Here is a 23,113-nt window from a genome sequence, read left to right as displayed (position 1 = left end):
AACCATTTGGGATAATACACAAATTAGATAAAATATACAGTATGTTCAGAATCTCGCAATCGGATAAATCGTATTAATTTGTAACAATTATCGCTGCTAAATGTATCTAAAATTTAATTCTACTTGCTAATTTTATATTTTAATTTCCAGTATGATGGATTCCGGGGGAGCTGGGATAGCGGAATCACCACCTACATATCATCGGACATATGAACAATACGTACAAGGAGCTGTAGAAAACAGTACCGATTCAACCCAAGACCAAACAAGTCCCGAACTGGTAGTATGGTCTACGTTACCTTACGGCCTTGATTACAGAACTCAGTACGATTATAGAAGTCCATATGATACGACCAGAGATTATACAACGCAACAATATGCTAGAGCACCATTTACTACGAAAATGGGACAAGCAAAGGCGTTAAAAGAGGCTAGGATAAGGAGACCAATGAATGCCTTTATGGTGTGGGCTAAGGTGGAGAGGAAGAAACTGGCTGATGAGAATCCGGACTTGCATAATGCTGACCTGAGTAAAATGCTGGGTAAGTTTTTTTCTTTTTTATATCACCGAAGTCTATTTCTATATTGACCCACGATACATATTTTTGTTTATCGTCCATTAGTCCATTACATAATGTTGAATTGAACTTTAGAAACAACCTTTTTCATTTTAAACCATGAATAATTTATTAGTGGCCAGTGTTTTATTATAAGACTTCAATCACTTTAAAATTGCGATTTTTCTTTTCGAACATTTAAAATACGAAGATGTACGACAAATATTAAACGCAACGCAACGATTTCATCAACGCACCATAATAAAAAAAATAGCCTAAATTACTCCCGCACACCTAAGTCCAACCGTTTTGGAGATTATCCGAAACAAACGCGGACTTACGGACAGACAGACAGATAAAAATTTTGCCTTTATGTTATAAACAAGGTACATATAAATACAAGCACAGTCTTGGTGAAACATGATTTTTTTTCGATATCACATACGAGTACACTCCAATTATATTAATTGTATATATACTCGTAGATAGGTAGATTGTAATGAAATGCATCTGTGTACATTTTAAATTCTTGTTTTCTATAAAGTCTATTTGAAATATGCAAATGTTTATTTCAATAAAGTATCAAGAAAAATATTTCATCTGCTCGATACTACAAATACGATGAAACAAACAATGCCTTAAGATAAAATATTCATAAAATTCATACGTCCATAATCATACAAACACTCATTACTTATATGCAAAAAAACGTACATCTGTATATCTACGAAATAGGTGAAAAATAGTAAAAAAACATGTATTTCTTATTACCAACAGTAATACAGTCTTACATTCCTGTAACGAAAAAGGTTCGATCAACATCCGTCCTCGTTGGCTAACAACTCAATTAACTCGAACACGTAACCATTGGTAGATTTACCGGTTCCTACTGATACCTACCACCAGAGCTGGGCATTAACTCGTTAATCCGTTAATCGTTAATTAACGAAGTTAAAATTTTGCTTAACGGATTAACTTTTAAGTTAACTTCAAAAAGTGTTAACGCTTTTGTTAACTTCCGTTAAACTCAACTTCCGTTAATAAAAGTCCGTTAATCGTTAAATTAGAAACTTGGAGACATGCTGTCATTTTGTTTAAATTACGTGCCACGCCACGCTCGTAAGTTCAGCTATGTTGAGCGACTGTCGGCGACTCGAATGGTGAACGAACGAGTTGATAATTGATATATGTGAAGTTCGCGTGCAAGTGTGATGCATCAGTGCGTCCGGGAAAGACGTCACCAACAGGACAAAATCAAAAGAAGGTTCGAAATAGTTATATATTTCATCACGAGTATATAAAAGCACGAGTATGTAATAGCCCACATTCCGAACGCTCTTCGTCCCTGCAATACGCCACTTTTTGAGCAACTGTATTAAAACACTTTTTTACTCGTGCTTTTCCTTTAGCTTATCCAAACTCGTGCGTTCTCTTTCCCAACTGTCAAAATAATGTCTGTTAAAAAGAAAAGCCAACCACGAAGTTTTTAAAAAGAAAAGCCAACCACGAAGTTTTTACAAAGAAAATCATTGAAGTTTTTATGATTCATGCAAATATTTCTTAAAAGAAGCTCCTAATTTGTTACAATATCAGATTTAATGATTTGATTCAATGAATTAGGTTAGGTTTCATTTTATTTCATCTCATTAAATTTCATTTTCATTTCATATCAATAAAAATAACTACTCTACTGAAGACTTGGCTGTTTGGGCATAGTTCCCTTTGCCTACCCAGAATGGGTGAAGAAAAAAATCTCTGTCTGTATTCTTTTATGGTTGGCGCCATTTTCCAAACATTTTAGTTAGTTGAGTTTATTATTCTATTAAATTGCTACATTTTTTCGCAACTGTATCAAAAATAGTTGTTTAGTACACGTGCGAAACTGTCATTACAACTTGTTCCAACTGTCAACCCTCACTTTCGGCTGCGCCTCGGCTCGGGTAGACATTTGTTGGAACTCTTTGCAATGACAGGCTTTCTGCACTCGTAATGAAATATACTTTAATGCATTCATACTTGTCTCTAATACTAATGTGTACATTCTATAAATGTATAGTCAAATTACTATTTTAAACAAGTGTCGCCACTTAAGTGTGAAATTAGTATGTATAATTTTGGTATGGTTAACTGTTAACGATTAACTTTAACTTGCGTTAAATTTTCGAGAATTTAACGCTTTAACGATTAACGAAGTTAATTTTTTAATTAACGAATTAACGATTAACGAAGTTAACTTTTCGATTAACTGTGCCCACCTGTGCCTACCACACAACAAATATATATATCATTGTATTTTTACTTGCTTATTAATTTACAACGCAGATGTTGCTTGACCCTTCATATAGTTTATGAAGAGAGTTTAGCAAGTAAGAGTATAAAAATTGAATATTAATATTTGTTTTATATTTACATCTATATATATAAAAGAAAGTCGTGTTAGTTACACTATTTATAACTCAAGAACGGCTGAATCGATTTGACTGAAAATTGGTGGGCATGTAGTTTAGAACCAGGAAACGGACGTAGGATAATTTTTACCCCGTTTTCTATTTATTATTCCGTGCGGACGGAGTCGCGGGTAAAAGCTAGTGTTATATATGCGAAAGCTTAGATTTATGGATGGATGTTTGTTGATGAAGGTATCTCTGGGACGTCTTAACTGATCTTGATGACATTTGACACAGATGAAGAACGTACTCTGGAAGAACACATAGACTACTTATTAAGTTTTTTTTAATTATAGCTAGTTACTAATATATCTAGTAAAATAGATATTAATTCCCGAATTTACAATCGTTAAGATTAAAAAACAAGTAGTTATTAATGCCTTGTATGATAGTAAGTGGGTCTTTCCACTATTTCTATTGTGACGTGTTGACTGACTTAAGTACATCTTATACGCCGAGCTAGTTATAATTACCGCAACCTCTGTCAACTTTCTCTAAGCGGGACATGAACTCGGCACACTCCGATACTGTATTAAGCTTTGTACGGTCAAGCACACAAGTGGATATAGAGATAATGATTTGTTTATCTCATTTGGCAAACAAAATGTTCAAATCATTTCAACACGCTAAAGTAGAATAAAAATATTTGATTTAAAAAAGTAATTTTTTAAATTCATCTGCTTTGTCGTAATAAATTCTTGCACGCTTTTTTGAAAGATTTGGTGGAAGTTCATCGCACCATAGCAACATTGGAACATATTTTTAAACATCAAATTCGGTCAAACATCAATAACGGAACATTAACTTTTGTTGTCGACTGTACTAAGTACAGAGGTTAGATATGGCAAGTCATTACAACGCGGCGTGGGTGGCAAGATCATATCGTGTTTAATGAAATAAAACTTAAAAAAAACGAGGTCTAATCTATGTACCCGTAAATGTTAAGCCAACTTACAGTTATGATTTACGAAATTAAAAATATACATGTTTTCATTAATGACATTTGCTATATTACTACAAAAAATACAGCTAGACAGTGTTAAGTTAAACACATCTTTTAACCCTTTCACCGCTGCTAATTGATGTTATGAATGTCAACTTGGTTATAAAAGAGTACATTTTACTAACTTATATAGGAACGGCTAAAACACTCACGTACTGAGCGTACACTGAGCCAGTAAGCGACGGGCTGTGTCCGCGAAATAATACTAGGCCCACTCACCCTATGAAGGGTCCCCGATGGGCTCGAAACTAGTCGGTGCCGACACCGGACATATATATTTTGTTATTTATTTGTTTAGATCTCAATTCTGAAGCCTACGTATAATCAAGTTTCAATAATCGCAAATTGTGAAAAATCCGCGCCAGGCGAAAAAGTTGTGGAACTGTTCAATATCAACGTACGATCTAAGGGTTAACGTATGTTTAAGCTAAACTGTAATTGGAACACAGTCTTAGTTTTTTGTGGTTAGACCCTGAAAATGTTTCGACGTTATAAAAGCAATGGGTTCTTTTTGCCAGTCTGAGACAGGAAGAAGGTTTTTTCGAGGATGTCCATACTTCGTCTTATAAATCTTACTAATATTAGGTCCTTACATATGAAATTGGCGTTTTTCGTACTGGCCACTTTAATCACGAATTTCTCCTCTTTGGTAAGGAATTCCAAATTCAAATTTGTACAGCTATAGACTCATGTATTTGTGGTTCGATGACCGTCATTCATTTGTTTTTTTTCTTCTGTTTTTTTCTGTTTGCGTCACTCATTTTACAAAATGGAAAACTTAAAATATCGCATTATTTACGAGTACGAGTTCCGCCGTGGCACTAGTGCTGGGGAAACGACTCGAAGGGTGAATGATGTATATGGCGGTCGTATTGCAAAAGAAAACACAGTTCGTTTTTGGTTCCAACGTTTTCGTTCTGGAAATTTCGATCTGCAGAACAAGCCCCGTGGACGGCCTGAGACTCAAGTTGATAATGAAGAGTTGAAGGCTATTGTGGAAGCGGATCCATCGAAAACCACGTCCGAGTTAGCTGCAGGCTGCGATGTTAGTGATAAAACTGTTTTAATTCACTTGAAGCAAATTGGGAAGATTAAAAAGCTTGAAAGGTGGGTACCTCAAGAATTGACTGAAGCAAACCGGCAAACGCGCGTCGACTGTTGCGTTACATTACTAAACCGGCACAATAATGAAGGTATTTTAAACCGAATCATTACCTGTGATGAAAAATGGGTTCTTTACGATAATCGGAAGCGCTCAGCGCAATGATTGTATCCTGGCCAGCCAGCCAAATCCTGCCCCAAGCGAAAATTAACCCCAAAAAAGTTACTTGTAAGCGTTTGGTGGACTAGTGTCGGTATTGTTCATTACAGTTTTCTCAAATCTGGCCAGACTATTATGGCTGATGTCTACTGTCAGCAATTGCAAACCATGATGGAAAAGCTAGCGGCTAAACAACCTAGGCTGGTCAATCGCTCCACGCCACTGCTGCTTCACGACAACGCTAGACCACACACTGCACAACAGACGGCTACTAAATTAGAAGAGCTTCAATTGGAAAGTCTAAGACATCCTCCGTACTCCCCGGACCTTGCTCCAACAGATTACGATTTTTTTCGAAATTTGGATAACTTCTTGCAAGGGAAAAAATTCAACTCCGATGGGGCAGTCCAAATCGCCTTCAAAGATTTTATTGATTCCCGTCCGACTAGTTTTTTTAGTAAAGGGATCAATGAACTACCTATGAGATGGCAAAAGTGCATAGAAAATAATGGTTCATACTTTGATTAATTAAATATATTATATTAAAAAATATTCGACTTTTTGTTCCTCCCATACAAAACGCCAATTTCATATGTAAGGACCTAATATTATAAATGTGAAAGTTAAGATGGATGGATGGATGTTTATTTGAAGGTATCTTCAGAACAGCTTAAAAGATCTTGATAAAATTTCGCACAGATTTAGAACATAGTCTGGAAAAATACATAGTGTACTTATTATTATTTTTTTTGATTCTTAGCAGACAAAATCGCAGACGATAGCTAGTTACGTATAAATATACTATTACAACAATAAATGATAAATGTAACAAACAATGAATAAACTTTCAATTTATTGGCATATTATTAACCGCCAGCGTTTAATCACAGGTCACCGCAACATTTTTTTTTAAATCACTGCACATCGTGTAAACAGAACAGGGTTTTCCCCAGACTATCATTGGAAGAATACGTTATAGTGTCTTCTTATAGAAATTTAGTACTTATGGAATAATAATAATAGAGTACAAATTTCAGTGACACGCTGCATTAGAAGTTACATATGTCTGTATTAAAATTAAGTAGCAATTTTAATAACTTAATTTCGAATGCACTTTTTATCATGATTGTACTTTGGTATACAAGTCAATATGAGAACTAGAAGCTCTACTTACATAGTTCTACGCGACTGTACGATAAAACCATAATTTTTTGCATAGCCATCTTACCAATAGAGATGTTTGGTATTCAAAGCATCCGATCATTATAACCTATCCATAACGTATACTCGACCTTGGACTATCCTTCGTCGTTAATTGGCTAAATTGCATGCCATTTAAGGTCGGTCCATACTGCGATAATGACACTTCAGTAGCCTCTGCTGTCTCGTACATATTTACTGCCTTTAATTAACTATAGCTTTATTTTTGAAGCTAGGAATTGCGTGTAAAAAACTGACAGTCGATTGAATGCGTTCTGTAAATTATTATACTACTAGCTGTCGCCCGTCCGCGTGGAATTAAAAACAAACGTGTAGCCTATGTGTTCTTCCAGGCTATGTTCTACATCTGTGCCAAATTACATCAAGATCAATTGAGTCGTTTCGGAGATACCTTCAAACAAACATCCATCCATCCATCTAAACATTTGCAGTTATAATATTAGTATGAAGTGAGATTACTGGTCAAAGAATTGTTGTCATTTATTTTTCAAGTAATCGTGAATTTGATTCTAGTTTGAATACAGTTTTTTGTTTATTATTATATCGACAATCCCTACATACATTCCAAATGGTAAATACGTGATTTTCAGTTTATTTTTGCATAACCTACAGAAAGAACCCTTAACAGTTTAGGGCTACTAAAACATTCGAAGTATTTAAAATGTACCTTTAAGAAAGTAGTAACTACGCAATTAAGTGCGGTTTCTGAAGTTAGGTTACTTATTATGATTGTTTTTTTTAATTTGATTTACTTGCTGTGTACGACACCTACGTATTACATATTTTTACTCCTTTCACGCATTTAAAAGTTGTCAGTTATAATATCCTAATTAAAACATGTTGGACCAAATAAGCATATCGTGCAGTCGACAAATGTCTCCTTTTGGTTTTATCTCGTTTCAAACTCCATACGATTTTGGGCAAAGACAACTTTTTACCACAGACTAAATTCGGAGTTGGGTTGCCATAAGAAATATCATATTTAATCTTGATGTGTAATATTGAATAAATTTGTGTCAATTTTATGTTTTTGTGTTTTACGAAATTGAGATTCTGTATTGATCGCTTGTTCAACATATTTTGGGTGGATTTCTTTCGCTTCTAAAACTGTCGTTTGTCCATCAAATATTTCGCGGTAGAGATTAAAAATACATATGTAACGCTGAATTGTGTGAAATTGTGTGTCTTTTTTTGATCTTCTTTCACCATTTAGTCAAAAGACTGAACTTTAGAAAATATATTGTAGTAATGAAAAATAGTAAGCGTGAGAATAATGAAAAATATGTTATTACTTGTCTATTTCTCAACTAATAACTTCATATAAAACAACCTATTAATAATCTGGCAACACTGACATCAAGAATGTCATTTAGACGTTTATTTTTTCACACAGCAACACATTTCACCGAAATTCGAAATTCGGTACATTTTAAAAGGATCTAATGCGTACCGCGTACCAAATAGTACTGCAATTGTCATATAAATGCATATTGTGTTAGTCTTTCTATCTATCGGCTTTCAGGGAACCTAGACGAGCGCTCGGTCGCGAATTCCGCGAAAAATAACGCCCGAAACTTGCCTGGAATAACCACGAAAACCGTTCTAAGAAGCGGTAGTATAAAGCGATACGAATTATCTATTAAAATTCAACTACCGTACACTATAATAATACAATTAATTCCGTTTGTCGCATCTGATACTCATAGTGTCGTTTGAATTATTTATCACATTCACGAGTCGTTATTACGAGGCGTTAGAATCGATAATTGCATGGACAAGTGATAAAGGTATGTTTGTTGAGCCATATATGCAAGCACTAGAGGGTCGTAAGCGACTTGGGAGGTAGTCTCAGAGGAAAAAGGTAGATGCACAGATATGACCTTGAGTAACAACTTTAATTATTACAATGATTACGTTTCAACGTGTGGCCTAGTGTCGTTAAAACTTCCTGAATTATTTTATAGAAGACAGAAAATTACTAACCTTGGGTTTCTAAGACCAAAATCTCCGTTTGAAACATATTGTTATCTCTGTTTTTTTCAAAGATTATAACAAGGAAGACGATATGTTTAATTCAGAAATTTCGACATCAGAAACCCACAGTAAGACAATTATTTGTGGTTCAACGTATGTATTGACGTATGTCATCTCTGAAGATTATTTGAGATGCTATATAAAAGCCATTCAAGCTATTAGAAAAGGAGGAATAAAATAAAAAATAAAATCATAAGAGAATTAACTTATAGAAACATCACTTACTTACCAGTTTATACGAAATAGTAATAATATTACCTTATTGACTATTTCACCACTACTTCCACTTCCCTCACCTTATAAGAAAAGGGTGGAAATAGAGGACTAAAATTAGGCCTCCAGCACGCACACTGATCAGAAGAAATACGGAATTGGTTCCATTTGACGCCTATCTTCTGTGTGCTCGTGGTATTTCACCGGGCGAGCCAGCCAAATCTTGCAACAGATGTTATTGACGTTTACCACTGGTTAATGTAATAAGATATATGATAAAATAATGTTAACCTAAATTGAGATAGACAAAACCAAGGAGATCAAATAGCCTCTTTAATATTTGTTTTTACGTCTTCTTTATTTGTTAAATATTAACCTACGTCATTGAACTCATTTGTTTGGACACGGGTCGTTTGGTTTAAGAATTCCCATAATTAATAATCATGGATATATCTTTTTTTACATTACAATTACGCATATTGACTTCACTAAACACAACTAAACATGTTCTGTGGTTTTAGGAAATATTTTTGATCACTGTATTTAAATTCTTTGTTTAAATTGAAAACATCAGTACGGTAGCCAAAAATGCTTTATTACGTTATTGAAATCACTTATAAAGCTACATATTTATATTAAAATTCCCTAAAACTCTAACAAATACATGTCGTTGTTAACACTTCCCGCGCGTTTCTCTTTTCTATATTTTTCACCTATCTTTTTCTTAATCTAAAAGGCAAAGGTTCTGAGTGGCCAGTATGCCACCTCTTTGGCAGAATTTTTAATCTATGTCTACATTGATTTCTGGTACGTAATTCTGCATTCAACAGTCTTCGTTTCTAGTATATTTACCATTCCACATATTTAATACTTTAATTTTTTTCTGATTTCGTTTAATGTAGAAATATTGATGCTGTCAATATCTTTACGTTATAAATGTCTTAACATTTTGCAATCATCTTCACCTACATATATTTTCGTCATATTTAATCTGAAATAGATACTCTATTTAACATGCAGGTTCTTTTTCCTCTCTGTTATGTTGTGTGCTATTCTTATTTCTAGTCAGTCCACTAAATGCTTAATACCTATAGGTTCCTTGCTAATTAGTTTCAGTGAGCTTCGTAACTACTACTTCTATTAAACAAAATTACCAGTTTTCCTTATCAGGGTTGACAATGAAAGGTTTTTTTTACCTTTAAACGTGGCAACCCTAATTGCATCTTAATAATTAGCCAATAACTAAGCGTCGCGCACACTCTGCGCCTACGCCGATGCATAATCGTCTCGTTAATTTAACTAGTATAGTTACAATCGCCTATGAAAATTGTAATGAGCGGTTTGAATATTTTTAAATGGCCAACTCTTTAAAATTGAATTGCACCTGTATTCAACGTGATGGATTTATTAAAAGTGACAAAATAGCATTTTTCTCTTTTCCTATGGGAATTTTTAAATATTCCAAATATAGCAATAGGTTAAGCATTGGTCTCAGGTTCGATCCTTTTGTGTTTTGCGACTCTGGGATACAGGGGTTATAGGCCCCTGTATCCCCTTAATTTAGGGTCAGTCGTTCTATGTTGGATCTTATAAGAGCAAAACAAAAGAAAAGCCAAAAAATCTCTTAACCACTAAAACAGATTACCACCAAACTGTTCAGCATTATAATGCTTTTTAAATGAAATCCCTTTACCTTCCTTTAGTTGTAATATAGAATCAAAAATGTTCATACGTCAATACGCACGCGCCATGAGTCAGACGTGCAATAAGGTCACGATGCCCATACCCCGTGTATAGACTCACTCGACTATACTTCATACAAAACTATACAAATGCCGCTTACCAAGTTTTGATTTTGATTACGTATCGTGTCTTACTAGTACGACTCAATATTCTTAGTACTTATAGTATTAATCTATATATAAAAGAAAGTCGTGTTAGTTACACTATTTACAACTCAAGAACGGCTGAATCGTTTTGACTGAAAATTGGTGGGCAGGTAGCTTAGAAATAGGAGAAGGACATAGGATAATTTTTACCCCGTTTTCTATTTTTTATTCCGCGCGGACGGAGTCGCGGGTAAAAGCTAGTAAATATATAATCGGCTATTTACCTAAATAAATGATATAGCTAACATATGTGGGAAATTTTCTTTTATCATAAGACACACATATATTTTTGATTTTATTCGATGGTTTTTTTTTAATTTTACCAGAGAGAATTTCAATATTGTACGTTAATTGGAAGCATTATTATTAGAATTGTTTAAAAATATTTAGTTGGTCCGAAATTCAAGAAGTTTTTAGAAACAAAAATATAATTTTATACCAACATACTAAGTGGGAAAAGTATTAAATATAATATCTTTTATTCATTGTTATGATAGAATTTGCATATAACTCGTGGTAAATAGGTCTAATATATTCTAAGCTTAATTATAAAAGGTCACCATAACCCGGTTAAAATTGAACAATGTATAATAATTGTTTATTGAAATAGCATAGGTTGTAGAGACATGAATGGAAAAGAAAAATGGCACATTAATATCAATTACAATAATCAAAATGTTTTGTCTGTTTTGACAGTAAGTATCAAGTATAATTAATCGCGGTATAGTAGCGCCTACGCCGTCGGTACGAAGGTTCGAGCCACGAATACATTATTTTATTGTAAGTAGGCGAATACCCGATAGATATGACCGGCGACGACAAATTGTTATTGCCGATTAATCGATGCTTTGCAATCGATTCTAAGTTATCGATTCTTGATTATATCGATTATCGATTCTATGGAATGATCTCGATAGTTGAATGATGTACCAATTTAATTTCTTTGAATATAATATATTATTCGCAAAATACGATTTACACTTTATAGATACGAGTTTTATTTTTTTTAAATCCTTTAGTTTAGTAATACAAATGCACAGTTTTGAATACTTTAAATCAAAATATAACAATTTTGTCAAGTACAGTGACAACGATTTCTGAATTATTTTGGGACAGTTATATCTGACAAAATATCAGATTATTTGCGTATTACCAACAAAATTGTAAGTAAAGTAAATTGTCCTGGATTCAACGCAGTGTTGTCAGGTTTCAATTGCGTTCAAACAACTACAAAGCTACAGGGTGATTTAAATTATTCAATTTAATTAAATTTATGTACATTAATTACATGCCTCAGAATAAACGGTCGCCTTGACAAGGTGAAACAAAATTTATATTCTCGCCTGAGTCGTTCATCATAAAATACCTATTTTATGAAGACCGCTTGCTATAAATTACAAATTACATTACAGTCATTATCATATCTCAACGACAGAGCCAACAAATAATCTGACAGCTGGGAATTTGGTTCCTATTCCTAAATACTGCGATTCTTGTGTCCTATCTTTGAACTTACTGTTATTTCAAAAAAGAGTCTAAAGTCGATGACAGCCTGTTCGAATTCTTTAGAAAAGATTTCAACGATTTCATGAAAAAAATATAACGTAAATATTATATTTTTACTCCGCTTAGGTTTTGAAATAAATTTGATATTAACTCTTTTACTTAACCTAACTACTTTTTACCGATTTGACAGCTGTGATGTCACAATATGTACTTAAACCATAGGTCAGGGATGGCAAACATTTATTTATCAAGATGCCATTTTTCTATAGAAATATTTAATGAGATAGAAGATATTGGAAACAGTTGCATTTGACCCCCATGTAATACCTATGTACTTCATACTTTTTTCATAGTACATAATGAATTCTGTGATCAGTAACGTGTCCAAAATATCGTGTCGATTGGTTCGCTATTCCAGTTCCAATAACCTACTAGACGATAGACTGATTGTTGTTATTTTAGAAGATAGATATTTGATTAGATTTAGAAATAGTTCTATATAGTTGATAGTCCTTTAGGATAATGTATAGGTAATTTTATGGAAGATTGCGAATTTATTATTTTAAGACGTAACATGAATGTTTTGCGATAATACTGTTGCAACGGAAAACTATAATATAAGATGACAAGTATCGATTCAGTTTCGATTTATAGCTTATTAACCTTTTACCTGCTATAAATACTTCACAAATTTTGGTATAATTTACAAATACATTTAAAAACAGATATCTTTATCGTATGTAAAATTATACAATTTGTATGCTACTCGTACAAAAACGCTAAATAAACGTTCGTAGGTATCGAATGCAACTGACTTTGAAATTAAACATATTGTTTACAATGAAAATTACATAGATGTTAACGCCCTAGGTCACGTACGCAAACGACATGAGTCAGGCGAAATAAAATCACCAATAAAGCAGACGGGCCATAGCGGCCGTGCGGACAATCGCGGACTTAGCGATTCATCGATTGTCCCTCGACGCGTGCCAAAGCGATGCTATTCGAGTTGGCATACGATTAATTTATTTATTGAAATCAATACTAATATCTGCCGAGACAATGGCCCCAAATGAAAATGCGTACGCTGTTATGGCATGTCGGAATGCTAAACGAAGCGGCGTCATTTATTCAATACGCCATTTTGCATTCGATTTTGAGGTTATTAGATGCAATCGGAATGCGTGCGGCCATGTTTGTGACGTTCGGCTATATTCGGGTAAAGTTCGGGTTCATTCGTCTATATTCGGATGGGTTCGTTGCGGACACCAGATTCGGCGACAATTGAAGTGTTTAATAGCATTGTCAATTTCTAGGAAGATTGTTGTTTAAGGGGAAAATACACAATGTGTGGCAGGTAAATCATGCGAATATTAAATTCAAATAAATCTGTGAGACTGCATTAATTGAATATTTTTTCGCTTTAAAATAAAGCTTAACCGTCAGTAAGTATATAAAGTAAAATAAGTGACAAAACATTCTATGGATTAGTTATCCTATTAAGAAACGTTTATTCGTTTACAATAATATGATTTTAGATTGGAGCCAACTTTAAGGATGGACTTGCTGTCGTCCGCAACTTCGTCCGCACGTAATTAAAAAAAACATACTTAGTAGCCTATGTGTTCTTCCAGACTGTGCTGTACCTCTATGACAAATAAAATTGGGATCCATACATCCGTTCTGGAGATATCTTCAAACAAACATCCAAACATCTAAACATTCGCATGTATAATAGTAAGATTTAAGTTTAAAAGTACATGTGAATGAATCAATCCAATATCGCCACTGATATTCGCAGGTGTATTAATTAAATATTAATAGCCGGTGCTGTATTTACATTAAACATATATGAATTATGTCGTACTTAGGTGACGTGAGTGGACTATTGGTAAAAGGGTTGCCAGATATTGAAGAAAACTCAGGATAAAAAAGATTCCAATCGTTAAGTATATTATCTTCAGCTAAATGAGTTTACATTATTATATTGGTACAAGTAGGTTTAATAAAAAGAAAACCTTTTATTAAATAAAACAGTGTTCTTTTATCTGAAGATTAATTGCTGTTTTTTGTACTCCATTGCATAACAGTCTTAATACTTAAGTCTTGTGATTGTAATCACTTGATTGGCAAAGATCTTACATATATTAAAATTGTTATAAGATTCTTTGTACAAAAAATATAAATGCGAAAGTTTAGATGGATGGATGGATGGATGGATATTTGTTAGAAAGTATCTCCAGAACGGCATAACGGATATCGTTGAAATTTGGCATAGATGTATAACATAGTTTGGAAGACGACATAGACTACTAATTAAGTTTTTTTTTTTAATCCCTCGCGGATGGAGTCGCAGGTGACAACTAGTAGTTATTAACAACCAAAGTCACATTTACAATTATTATTTTTATCTTGCACTAATTCACTTTTATAATTCAAGTGCTTTCTGGAGTATCATAAAATTGACGGTTTGTCATGTTGTAGAAAACTTGTCCGTGGTTCATCAACATTTCTGGCTACCCTACGCCAGTACTGAGTCATGTTTTGTTACTTCTTCGGACGTCAGACCTTCCCTTATGGTTTTCCTTATATTTTCATATTTCCTAGTACTTTATTCATTCGTAATCATTGATCAGTCCTTGCTTGATAATTAGCATAGGTCAAAATACGTTCACAAGGTGACCGCACGGCGACCGTTTGGAAAACGAAAATGTTGGTAATTCGGATTTTTTTTTAAATAGTTAACGAGTATGGTTATGGTAGTTACCAGACACTTTTTGTGCCTTTTTTGTTTTGTTAAAATAATATTTACCAAATATAAACTTTCAAAAATCCTTAAGTTTTATATGTGTTGGGACATTAGTTTGGGAATTTTAAGAAATAGAGTCCAACCTGAATAAGCGAGAATTAGATAAGCGACAAACCTCTACAAACGAGAAAAATATCACGGCACCTCGGACTCTCGCTTATCCAGGTTTAACTATACTAAACTTTTACTTATATAAAATAAGTATATAATACAGTTTTCCTTTTGCAAACATAAAATAGGAAAGTGAAAGGGAGCCATTGCCTAATTATTATTATAATTATCTAGACATTTCTAATATATTTTCCATCTATATCCAGTCTAGTTGAAGAACCAGCATAAAGTGGAGCCGGTTTACAAAGTACATTTATTTTTTTAATACCAACAGAGCAACTGGTTTTCTATTGGTTTTCCTTCGCTTATTTTTTCTCTCTAATGAAATTAAATTGTACATACATTGTATAACTACTTATTAACTTTTTGCGAGGCTGTAAGCTTGTTTTATTTTCATAATATTCTTGGGTTATTATAAGTCTTAATGTTATTATTAAATCTCATTTTCGTAGTTATATTTTTGCATTAGTCACGTTACAACTTAGGACATAAATTACGTATGTATTTACTCTTTTACTTTTGGTACCTTCAGGAGGAAAAATAGGGTTATATGAGACTTGACTCAATAAAACCCTCCTAGATGGCTTTCCTCTAGTGCAACGAGACAGTGTTCCGAGAACTCCTAACGCACCCGAAACGTCCCTATTTACTCTGTGAGACAGTTCTTAAATTATGCAGATTGACAAGCACTATTCACACAGAATATTAAAGTAGGTATACTTTAATACCAATATTACGAGTGTAAGATTGTTTATAAATCTCAATCCGAACACTTCATCAAAATTACAGATGTGACAAGCGTGTGTGCGGCCGGTAAGAAATGCTCTACTATCCCAGTTAGTTGTGTCAGAATGTATATAAACTTACATATACATAAAAGAATAAAACATGTCAAGACAACTACAGTATGACAAGAATCTTGTGACACCCTTTTGATTTTAATAGTAGGGCTCTAGTGAAGTGTCGTAAGTTATTTTGATTTATACCCACCGGGTCAGATATTTTATCGGTCTATACAATCTAGAAACTCTAGATACTAACAAGGAACTTTTTACTTTAAATATTCAAGCATGGAAGTTTTAAAAGAAAGAATTAACAACATAGGTACTTGTATATCTGTGCTACATTCCTAACAGTGAAAACTCTTTGATATTGCCGATTTAATATACCCTGAATTTATAATAGCAAACATTTAAAACAAAGTTCGAAGTACTAGTACTGGACAAAGGCGGTATCGGACCGTATTCATAGTCGCGTCGGTCGGACACCTGACAATTGCTGGACCGGACGCCGCCTCTCGCGGTCTTTGTGCGACCGCGAGCCGCCGGCCAATGGCGAACGTGCGCACCGACCAATGGACGCACTGCGCACGCGCAGCAATTGAACCATTTAAATCGTTTATCGATAGGGTTGTGAAGATGGTCATTGATTAAAACTGGGTGCCCCAGCATCAACTGTTAAATACACTGTCAGCAACTATGTAGAGTATAAGAATCAAAAAAGAAGTCAATTATAAATATATTTCATTTCAATGCATTTAATTACAACATTTATCAAATTATTTTCATTTCGTATATGCCCATTAAAAAGACCTAAATACACCTCAAAGCAAAGAACTTGAACACGTAGAGACATATTTACTCTTTCATGAAAATATCCATACATTTTTAAAACTATCCGATACCAAAAACAAGTAACAATAAAGTCGATAACAGATTTAAAGGACAACCCTATTGCGCGCTGCGCTTCTTTAGTGATAACATCGCGTTTTGTCTGCACATGTCGACAGTTAATTTATCGATAACAGAGCGGTGCTTCTGATTGTCCCGACACTAATTGTGCTCGGTATCGGTAGGCAAGTGGCAGCCGAAATGCAAACATTTATCTTATATTGCATACGACGTTAAATTAATGAATAATAAAATTTGCGTCCTTGTTCGAGACGACATTTTTTTAAGTCTGTTATACAATATTTGTTCAAGTGCAGTTAAATCCATTAATCCACGAAAAAAAAAGTATTAAGTGAATTCGACAGCCGCCTGTCGATGCTGTAATGGTTAATCGTATATTTCTTACACGAAAATCCCCATTTAAAACATATTGTTATATCTGTTTTGTCAAAGATAATGACAGGGATGACGATATGTTTTATACAGAGATTTTGCTCTACAAGTTCACTATCCAGGACCTATTCCATTACACTTATTCAAAGTCTTAAACAATTAGTATCTCTCGTTACTTTCAACATCTGAAGATACTTAAGACACCAAATTTTCTAATAAAGTTAGCTCTATCATAAAATTTCTCCTCACTCATTATAACCAAAAAAAAATTCTTTATTATTTATTTATTTACGTTTAAAATATATGAAGAACACGTTAGTAGTCGTCAGGTCGTGTTTAAAAAGTTTAGGTTTTGATTTAATACACTGTACCTAAATATATCGAGTGGCAAAAGGCAAAGGACACTGACTTGTAGAGTCACTAACTTCGTCTGACATTTAAAAAATAAATTTACATACTCATCATACTAAATTAAATTAAATGAATATCGTGTAGTTACTGCCACATTCAGAGACATTTAACGGTCACTTAAGCAGACCCTTAGTGCCTCTCATAATAATTCTATACTATTTTTGTTAATAACACATGACAAACTCGCAAGCGGCCATCTGAACTCATTAAATTACCGAAGTGACCACTAACAAAGTCTTCTGCAGTTTCATATGTATCGGCAACACAGCAAACCTTTAATCGACAGAGAAGGAGAAGCACAGGAGAGGATTTTTCCCCCTACCCATGCCTTTCTCCTGTGCCAAACGGACTCCAGTATCCATTAAACGACTTATTACGATGGTGCTATTTTGTTCATTCAATTAAATCTTACAGCTTCACCTATCAAAGTGCGAAAGGATAGCCAGAAAACTTTTACGAAAGAATGTTCTAATGACAGAAGAAATTCACGAATGAACTAAGTAACAAAGATTTTTATATTTTTTCGTAAATCTGTTATATTTATATGCATTACAAAAAGTGTTAAAAAGGTTTCAAATAAAAACAAGAATTTATTTCACCTCGGAGATTCAAAATAACATTTTTATTAATTTAAATTAATTTTGTTTCTTATTCTCTTTTCAAAAAGTAATTACCCGACTCAAATTAGCATAGGAATAAACTTGATTTCGTGCTACGTCACTCGGGCGACCATTTTGAATTGCAAATGCGTTCGAATTTTGAATTTCCGAACGCCTTTAGCGTAGGCGTGCTCTGTAAACGAACGTTTAACGTCCACAAACAGAAGGTGAGAGATATAATATATTTTTTTTAATCTTACAACTGGTAAAATAACATAATTTAGGCGCACAATACTGGCATGTTGGATCTTCGTTTAATTTTGGTTTTAATTAAAAATGGAATAGAAATAGCAACTTAGTCATTAAATTCATCAACTCTCTAACCTTATGGACTCACTAGGTTTTCGTTCACCAATCGATCTATTTTCTGCTATTTCAGTCCTCACTCCCTTTTTCATGTTTCACGCAATCCTAGGCCCTACTGGAGGTACCCCTCCACATTCATATTTAAAGTTAAACTGTTAAATACTAAGTAAATTATTATTTTATATTAATAAGACCTTTCGTAATGCCAATGACTTGCCTTACACGTCGTATTCTTGCATATTATTACTGCGAGTACATTGTATATGTAAAAGTATATGTTGTACAGATATAATATATGCAAATTGTCACTTTGCGATACCAGTACGAGTGTCCGCGTGCACAGATAAAAAAATACCGTTAACTTCGAGTGGGAGGTGAATATTTTGAGTTCTTCGAACTTCCTCTATGTATATAGCTGGATTACATTCCTAAACCAATTATCCTCTTATTACTATGTGGATAAAGGTGAAAATGGTTTGATAAGTTTGGTATTAATTTTCGGAAGAGCATCGAGGTGTGGATGTATCAAAGAACCGTTGATTCGTTTAGCATTAGGTGCGGCGGATGGATCTTTTCATCAACCGTCATATTCACCTTTCAAATGTCAGACAACATATCAAAAGAGAATTATCGAATTTATATTTGACTAAATCTAAATTGCTTTGGAGAAAGTAGATATTCAAATGTTATTTAACGCTAAGATTTTACTACTTTTTTCATAATGAGTCAACATCAAAGGGGATGAGGGGGTGAGTTCCTTTGGAGATCCCGGAACTCATTCTAGTCGCAATCAAAGATTGCCATCATAGGAGTTTTAGTCAGTCAAAACGAACAGTTTTTCCCTAGAAGGCATTATAACCTTTGAAGATTTCTCCTGGATACCAAAGAAACAAAGGATGATTTAATTAAATGATTGAGACAGTGTTCTAAATTTAACACTGTGCTATATATCTGCAATTATCCTTCAACAATGTTAAACGATTTTGATGGTAATAAGATCACCGATACAGGTCTTCATTAATAATTACCAACATATTATACAGTGATGATGATTCAGAAAATTTTCCACTTGATTAACATGATCTGAGATCGCGTGCGGGGTCACCGACGACACTGCAACGACACGACAGCGACACGCAGGGGACAAGGTCAAATCGATTTTATAAATCAATTGACGTTAAAGTAGTGAAGTTGTCATTGTTTGATGGAATCTGATTCATTCATCAGATTTCACGTATTCTTCGATGGGCTATCTCTCTATTTTCAAAGATAGTGAAAAGTATAGCAATATGTCTTTATACAAAACTTAACATCCAGTAATTAACGAAGTAACAGCCCGAGCCGAGGCTCCTGAGGGAGCCCTCGAGCCTAGTTACTCTTAAACGAGGTTTAGGCTAAACGCCATATGCGCCCGGCCACCTCAAGCCGTATTAATCCGCATCGGTAAGGATGTGAAAGAAGGTGTGAAAGTACCTATAGGTTCGTCTGCAATAATCAACCAGTGTACACAAAGAATAGGGGGGATGGGGCAGGGATTCCCTGCCCCATCCAGGGTATAGCAGAATACAGGGAAATAAGCTATACATCAAAAGCAAACTCAAGGCAGTTTGGAATGGAGGTGGATGTGTTGTCAAATGGGATTCAGGTGCAGGAATCTGTCACCTATCGATACATATCTTGCTCATGTACAACCTTATATATTTACAATTTATAAATATGTATTAAACATTTATAAGTCTAGTAATTAATATTTATCATTGTGTTATATTTAAAGGAGCAGGAAAAGAAACCAAAAGTGAATCAGACAAACAGACAAACGGAAGATCGTCATATGTTGATATCTTCCTTGTCTTTTGACGTCAATCTGTCATGTATACTACTACTCATAATTAAGGTATAAAACCTTAAGTAAAAGAATATTTTTATATTTAACTAGCTTTTACACGCGACTCCGTCCGCGCGGAATTAAAAATAGAAAACGGGGTAAAAATTATCCTATGTTCGTTTCCTGGTTCTAAGCTTTTCTAAGCCCACCAATTTTCAGTCAAATCGATTCAGCCGTTCTTGAGTTAAAAATAGTGTAACTAACACGACTTTCTTTTATATATATAGATGAGCTTCTACAGAATTCTACTGAAAATAAGTATCAGAACATTATAAAAATCTGGATTATAGATTTTCTATAGACTTGAGCTAGCTATAACCAGCAAAGCTTCTTCTTCTTCTAATGTCTCTTCATTACTGGTTGATCATCTGTAAAGTGAACCCATCTTTATCCTGTGCCAAGCGAAAAAGTTGTTCAATGCTGGCAATCTTAGCTAACTTTGAGAAGCGTTGAAAACTCTTAAGATTCATGTTACGATATGAAATATGTTATAGGCATTTTGATTTAGCAGTTTTAATACATAATGTTTTTGAAAAAGAGGTTACATTTTTTTCTTGCTTATTTTAATAGAATAATAGAATCAGTTAATTTGCTTTAGATTTTTCAGGGTATGTTTTATATGGTAGGCGGTATTCTTGGACGTATTTAAAACGATAATTTCGTCCAATTTAAAATCGATAAACAATCTAATTAAAAGGTAATATCGATTCTAATCGATATTAAAGACGCGAAGTCCGCTTTAGGAGGTTTGCACGACGCATGGGCACTGCGTAGCGCATACGAATGTATGCAATTATACGCCATCGGTTATCCAATATGGCCGTAAGCATTTTTTACGGTTTAATTAACTTGCTCTGTTTATTTAGGTTAAATATAGTAATCTAGTAATTGAAATTGACTTCCTGTTGACGGATCTGAAATTTTGAACACATCTTTACTTCTGATGACATTACAATATGAAAAAAGCTTAATGTTCAGTTAAACGCGTGTTTTAACGCTTTGATCACTGTTTGATATTATTGACGTCAACGTGGTGATATGTTTCACCTCGAATATGTATCACTACAATACTTTCGGTATAAGTACTTCATTATTTATTGGTAAAGATCGCATTTCGCAAGCCTACACATATATTTTTTCATTAACCATTATTTGTCGAAAATCCGCGCCGGACGTTAGAGTCACGGTATAAAAGGATTGACGTATGTTTAAGATAAAATGTATTTGTATTGTAAAATATTAGATTTCGGTGAAATAAGAAAATATTATTTTAATTTGTTGACTTTATATTTTACTATATATGAATTAACAAAAGAACAATTTTGTCAGAATTTTTGATTACAAAAAAAAAAAGAAAATACCAGAAACTAACCAAGGAGTATTTTCAACAACTTGAAACACTGTCTAATTTTTTTATGTTAAATCCCTTGATGGTTTTTAATTAAAGGAATCAAATTACAACATGTAGAGTACTGGCTAGTTTAAATAAAATAATTATTATAAAGACAATGCTTTGTATGAATGTAGAAGGATAAAAAAGGTTACAATTTGTTGGGTTCAGGATCATGCAAAATATTTTCAACAATCTTCAGCAAATCTAATCCTAACCATTTATTTCGTGACCTTTTAGGTCGTGACCTAAGAGTATAAAAGCAACTTGAGTTATCTGATTTAGATATTGTCGAGACTGGGAAAACATACTTTGGTGATTCCTACGAAAATAATTGTAACATAATAATTGCGATTTTTAATGACAGCCTTAACTTAGATTAATGAATTAAAGACATAGAATTGATTTATTATTTTGACTAGTTAGTTTTAGTGTTTTAATCTAGATTTCAATATCTAGTTGTTTAGATATTAGAAAATCCTTTCTAAAGATCTTGTTTAATTCAGAGATCGAAAAGTTAACAAAATCATTTTGCTTAAGAAATGAGTTATGATCTTTTACGTAGGATCCTGTTGATGTACTACTAATTCAATATGTTGTTACTATATGTTTTATCGTAATTTGTACAGTTGATACGTTAGCTCTTATCCGAAGGTTAAGTCGACGAAGCGAGATAATACGATTTTAACATTATTTGCATATAAAATATATTGTACGCAAATCGATCGTACAAATTAGTGATACTAATTTTTTGATGATTGATCCCCTACCATTTGTTCTCGAATAACAAAAATATGTTTTATGATAAATACTTCTTACCACTTACTGCTCGCCCTTATTCAAAGGTTTCACATACATCACGCACGGTTACATAATACAAACATGAATATTTGCTGTTAATTAAAATAAACAATTAAAAAGATTATACATTTACCTCGATATTGGGCTTATGGTTATATATTAATACTAGCTGTCGCCCGCGACTCCGTCCGCGCGCAGTTAATAAGCTTATATGACACGTTCGTAGACCGTCGTACCATAGCAGCGTCATGTATTGATTACTCACTCAACCCAGTCGAAAGGTATCGACGTCTGTTAGAATCATTTGGAGTTAACAGATAATTGTGACTGTCAAATAATAACAGACAAATAATTAGCAATAAATTAAAATTGCGACTATAATTTGAGATTTAAACTATCCTATCTCTGAAGTTGGATCGAACTGCACATGGTGTGCGAATTTTATTATAATCGGTTAAGTGGTTTAGGAGTCCATTGAGGACAAACATTGTGACACGAGATTTATATATATTAAGATTAAGGTTATGAAGATCTTCAGATAAATTTA

At 33.7% G+C, this 23,113-nt stretch overlaps 1 protein-coding gene across 1 annotated transcript in view; it reads left to right on the top strand.

The window, feature by feature from the left end:
• LOC106718796 (putative transcription factor SOX-15) overlaps positions 1-23,113 on the top strand; it is a 102,836-nt gene that overhangs the window by 31,770 nt on the left and 47,953 nt on the right. Inside the window, exon 3 of the mRNA XM_014512983.2 lies at positions 151-542. Within this exon, the coding sequence (XP_014368469.2) occupies positions 151-542 (392 nt within the window). The remainder of the gene's footprint in view (positions 1-150; positions 543-23,113) is intronic.

The sequence above is a fragment of the Papilio machaon genome, chromosome 26, assembly GCF_912999745.1.
Source record: "Papilio machaon chromosome 26, ilPapMach1.1, whole genome shotgun sequence".
Lineage (NCBI taxonomy): Eukaryota > Metazoa > Arthropoda > Insecta > Lepidoptera > Papilionidae > Papilio > Papilio machaon.
This window is presented reverse-complemented; position numbering and strand designations above follow the sequence as displayed.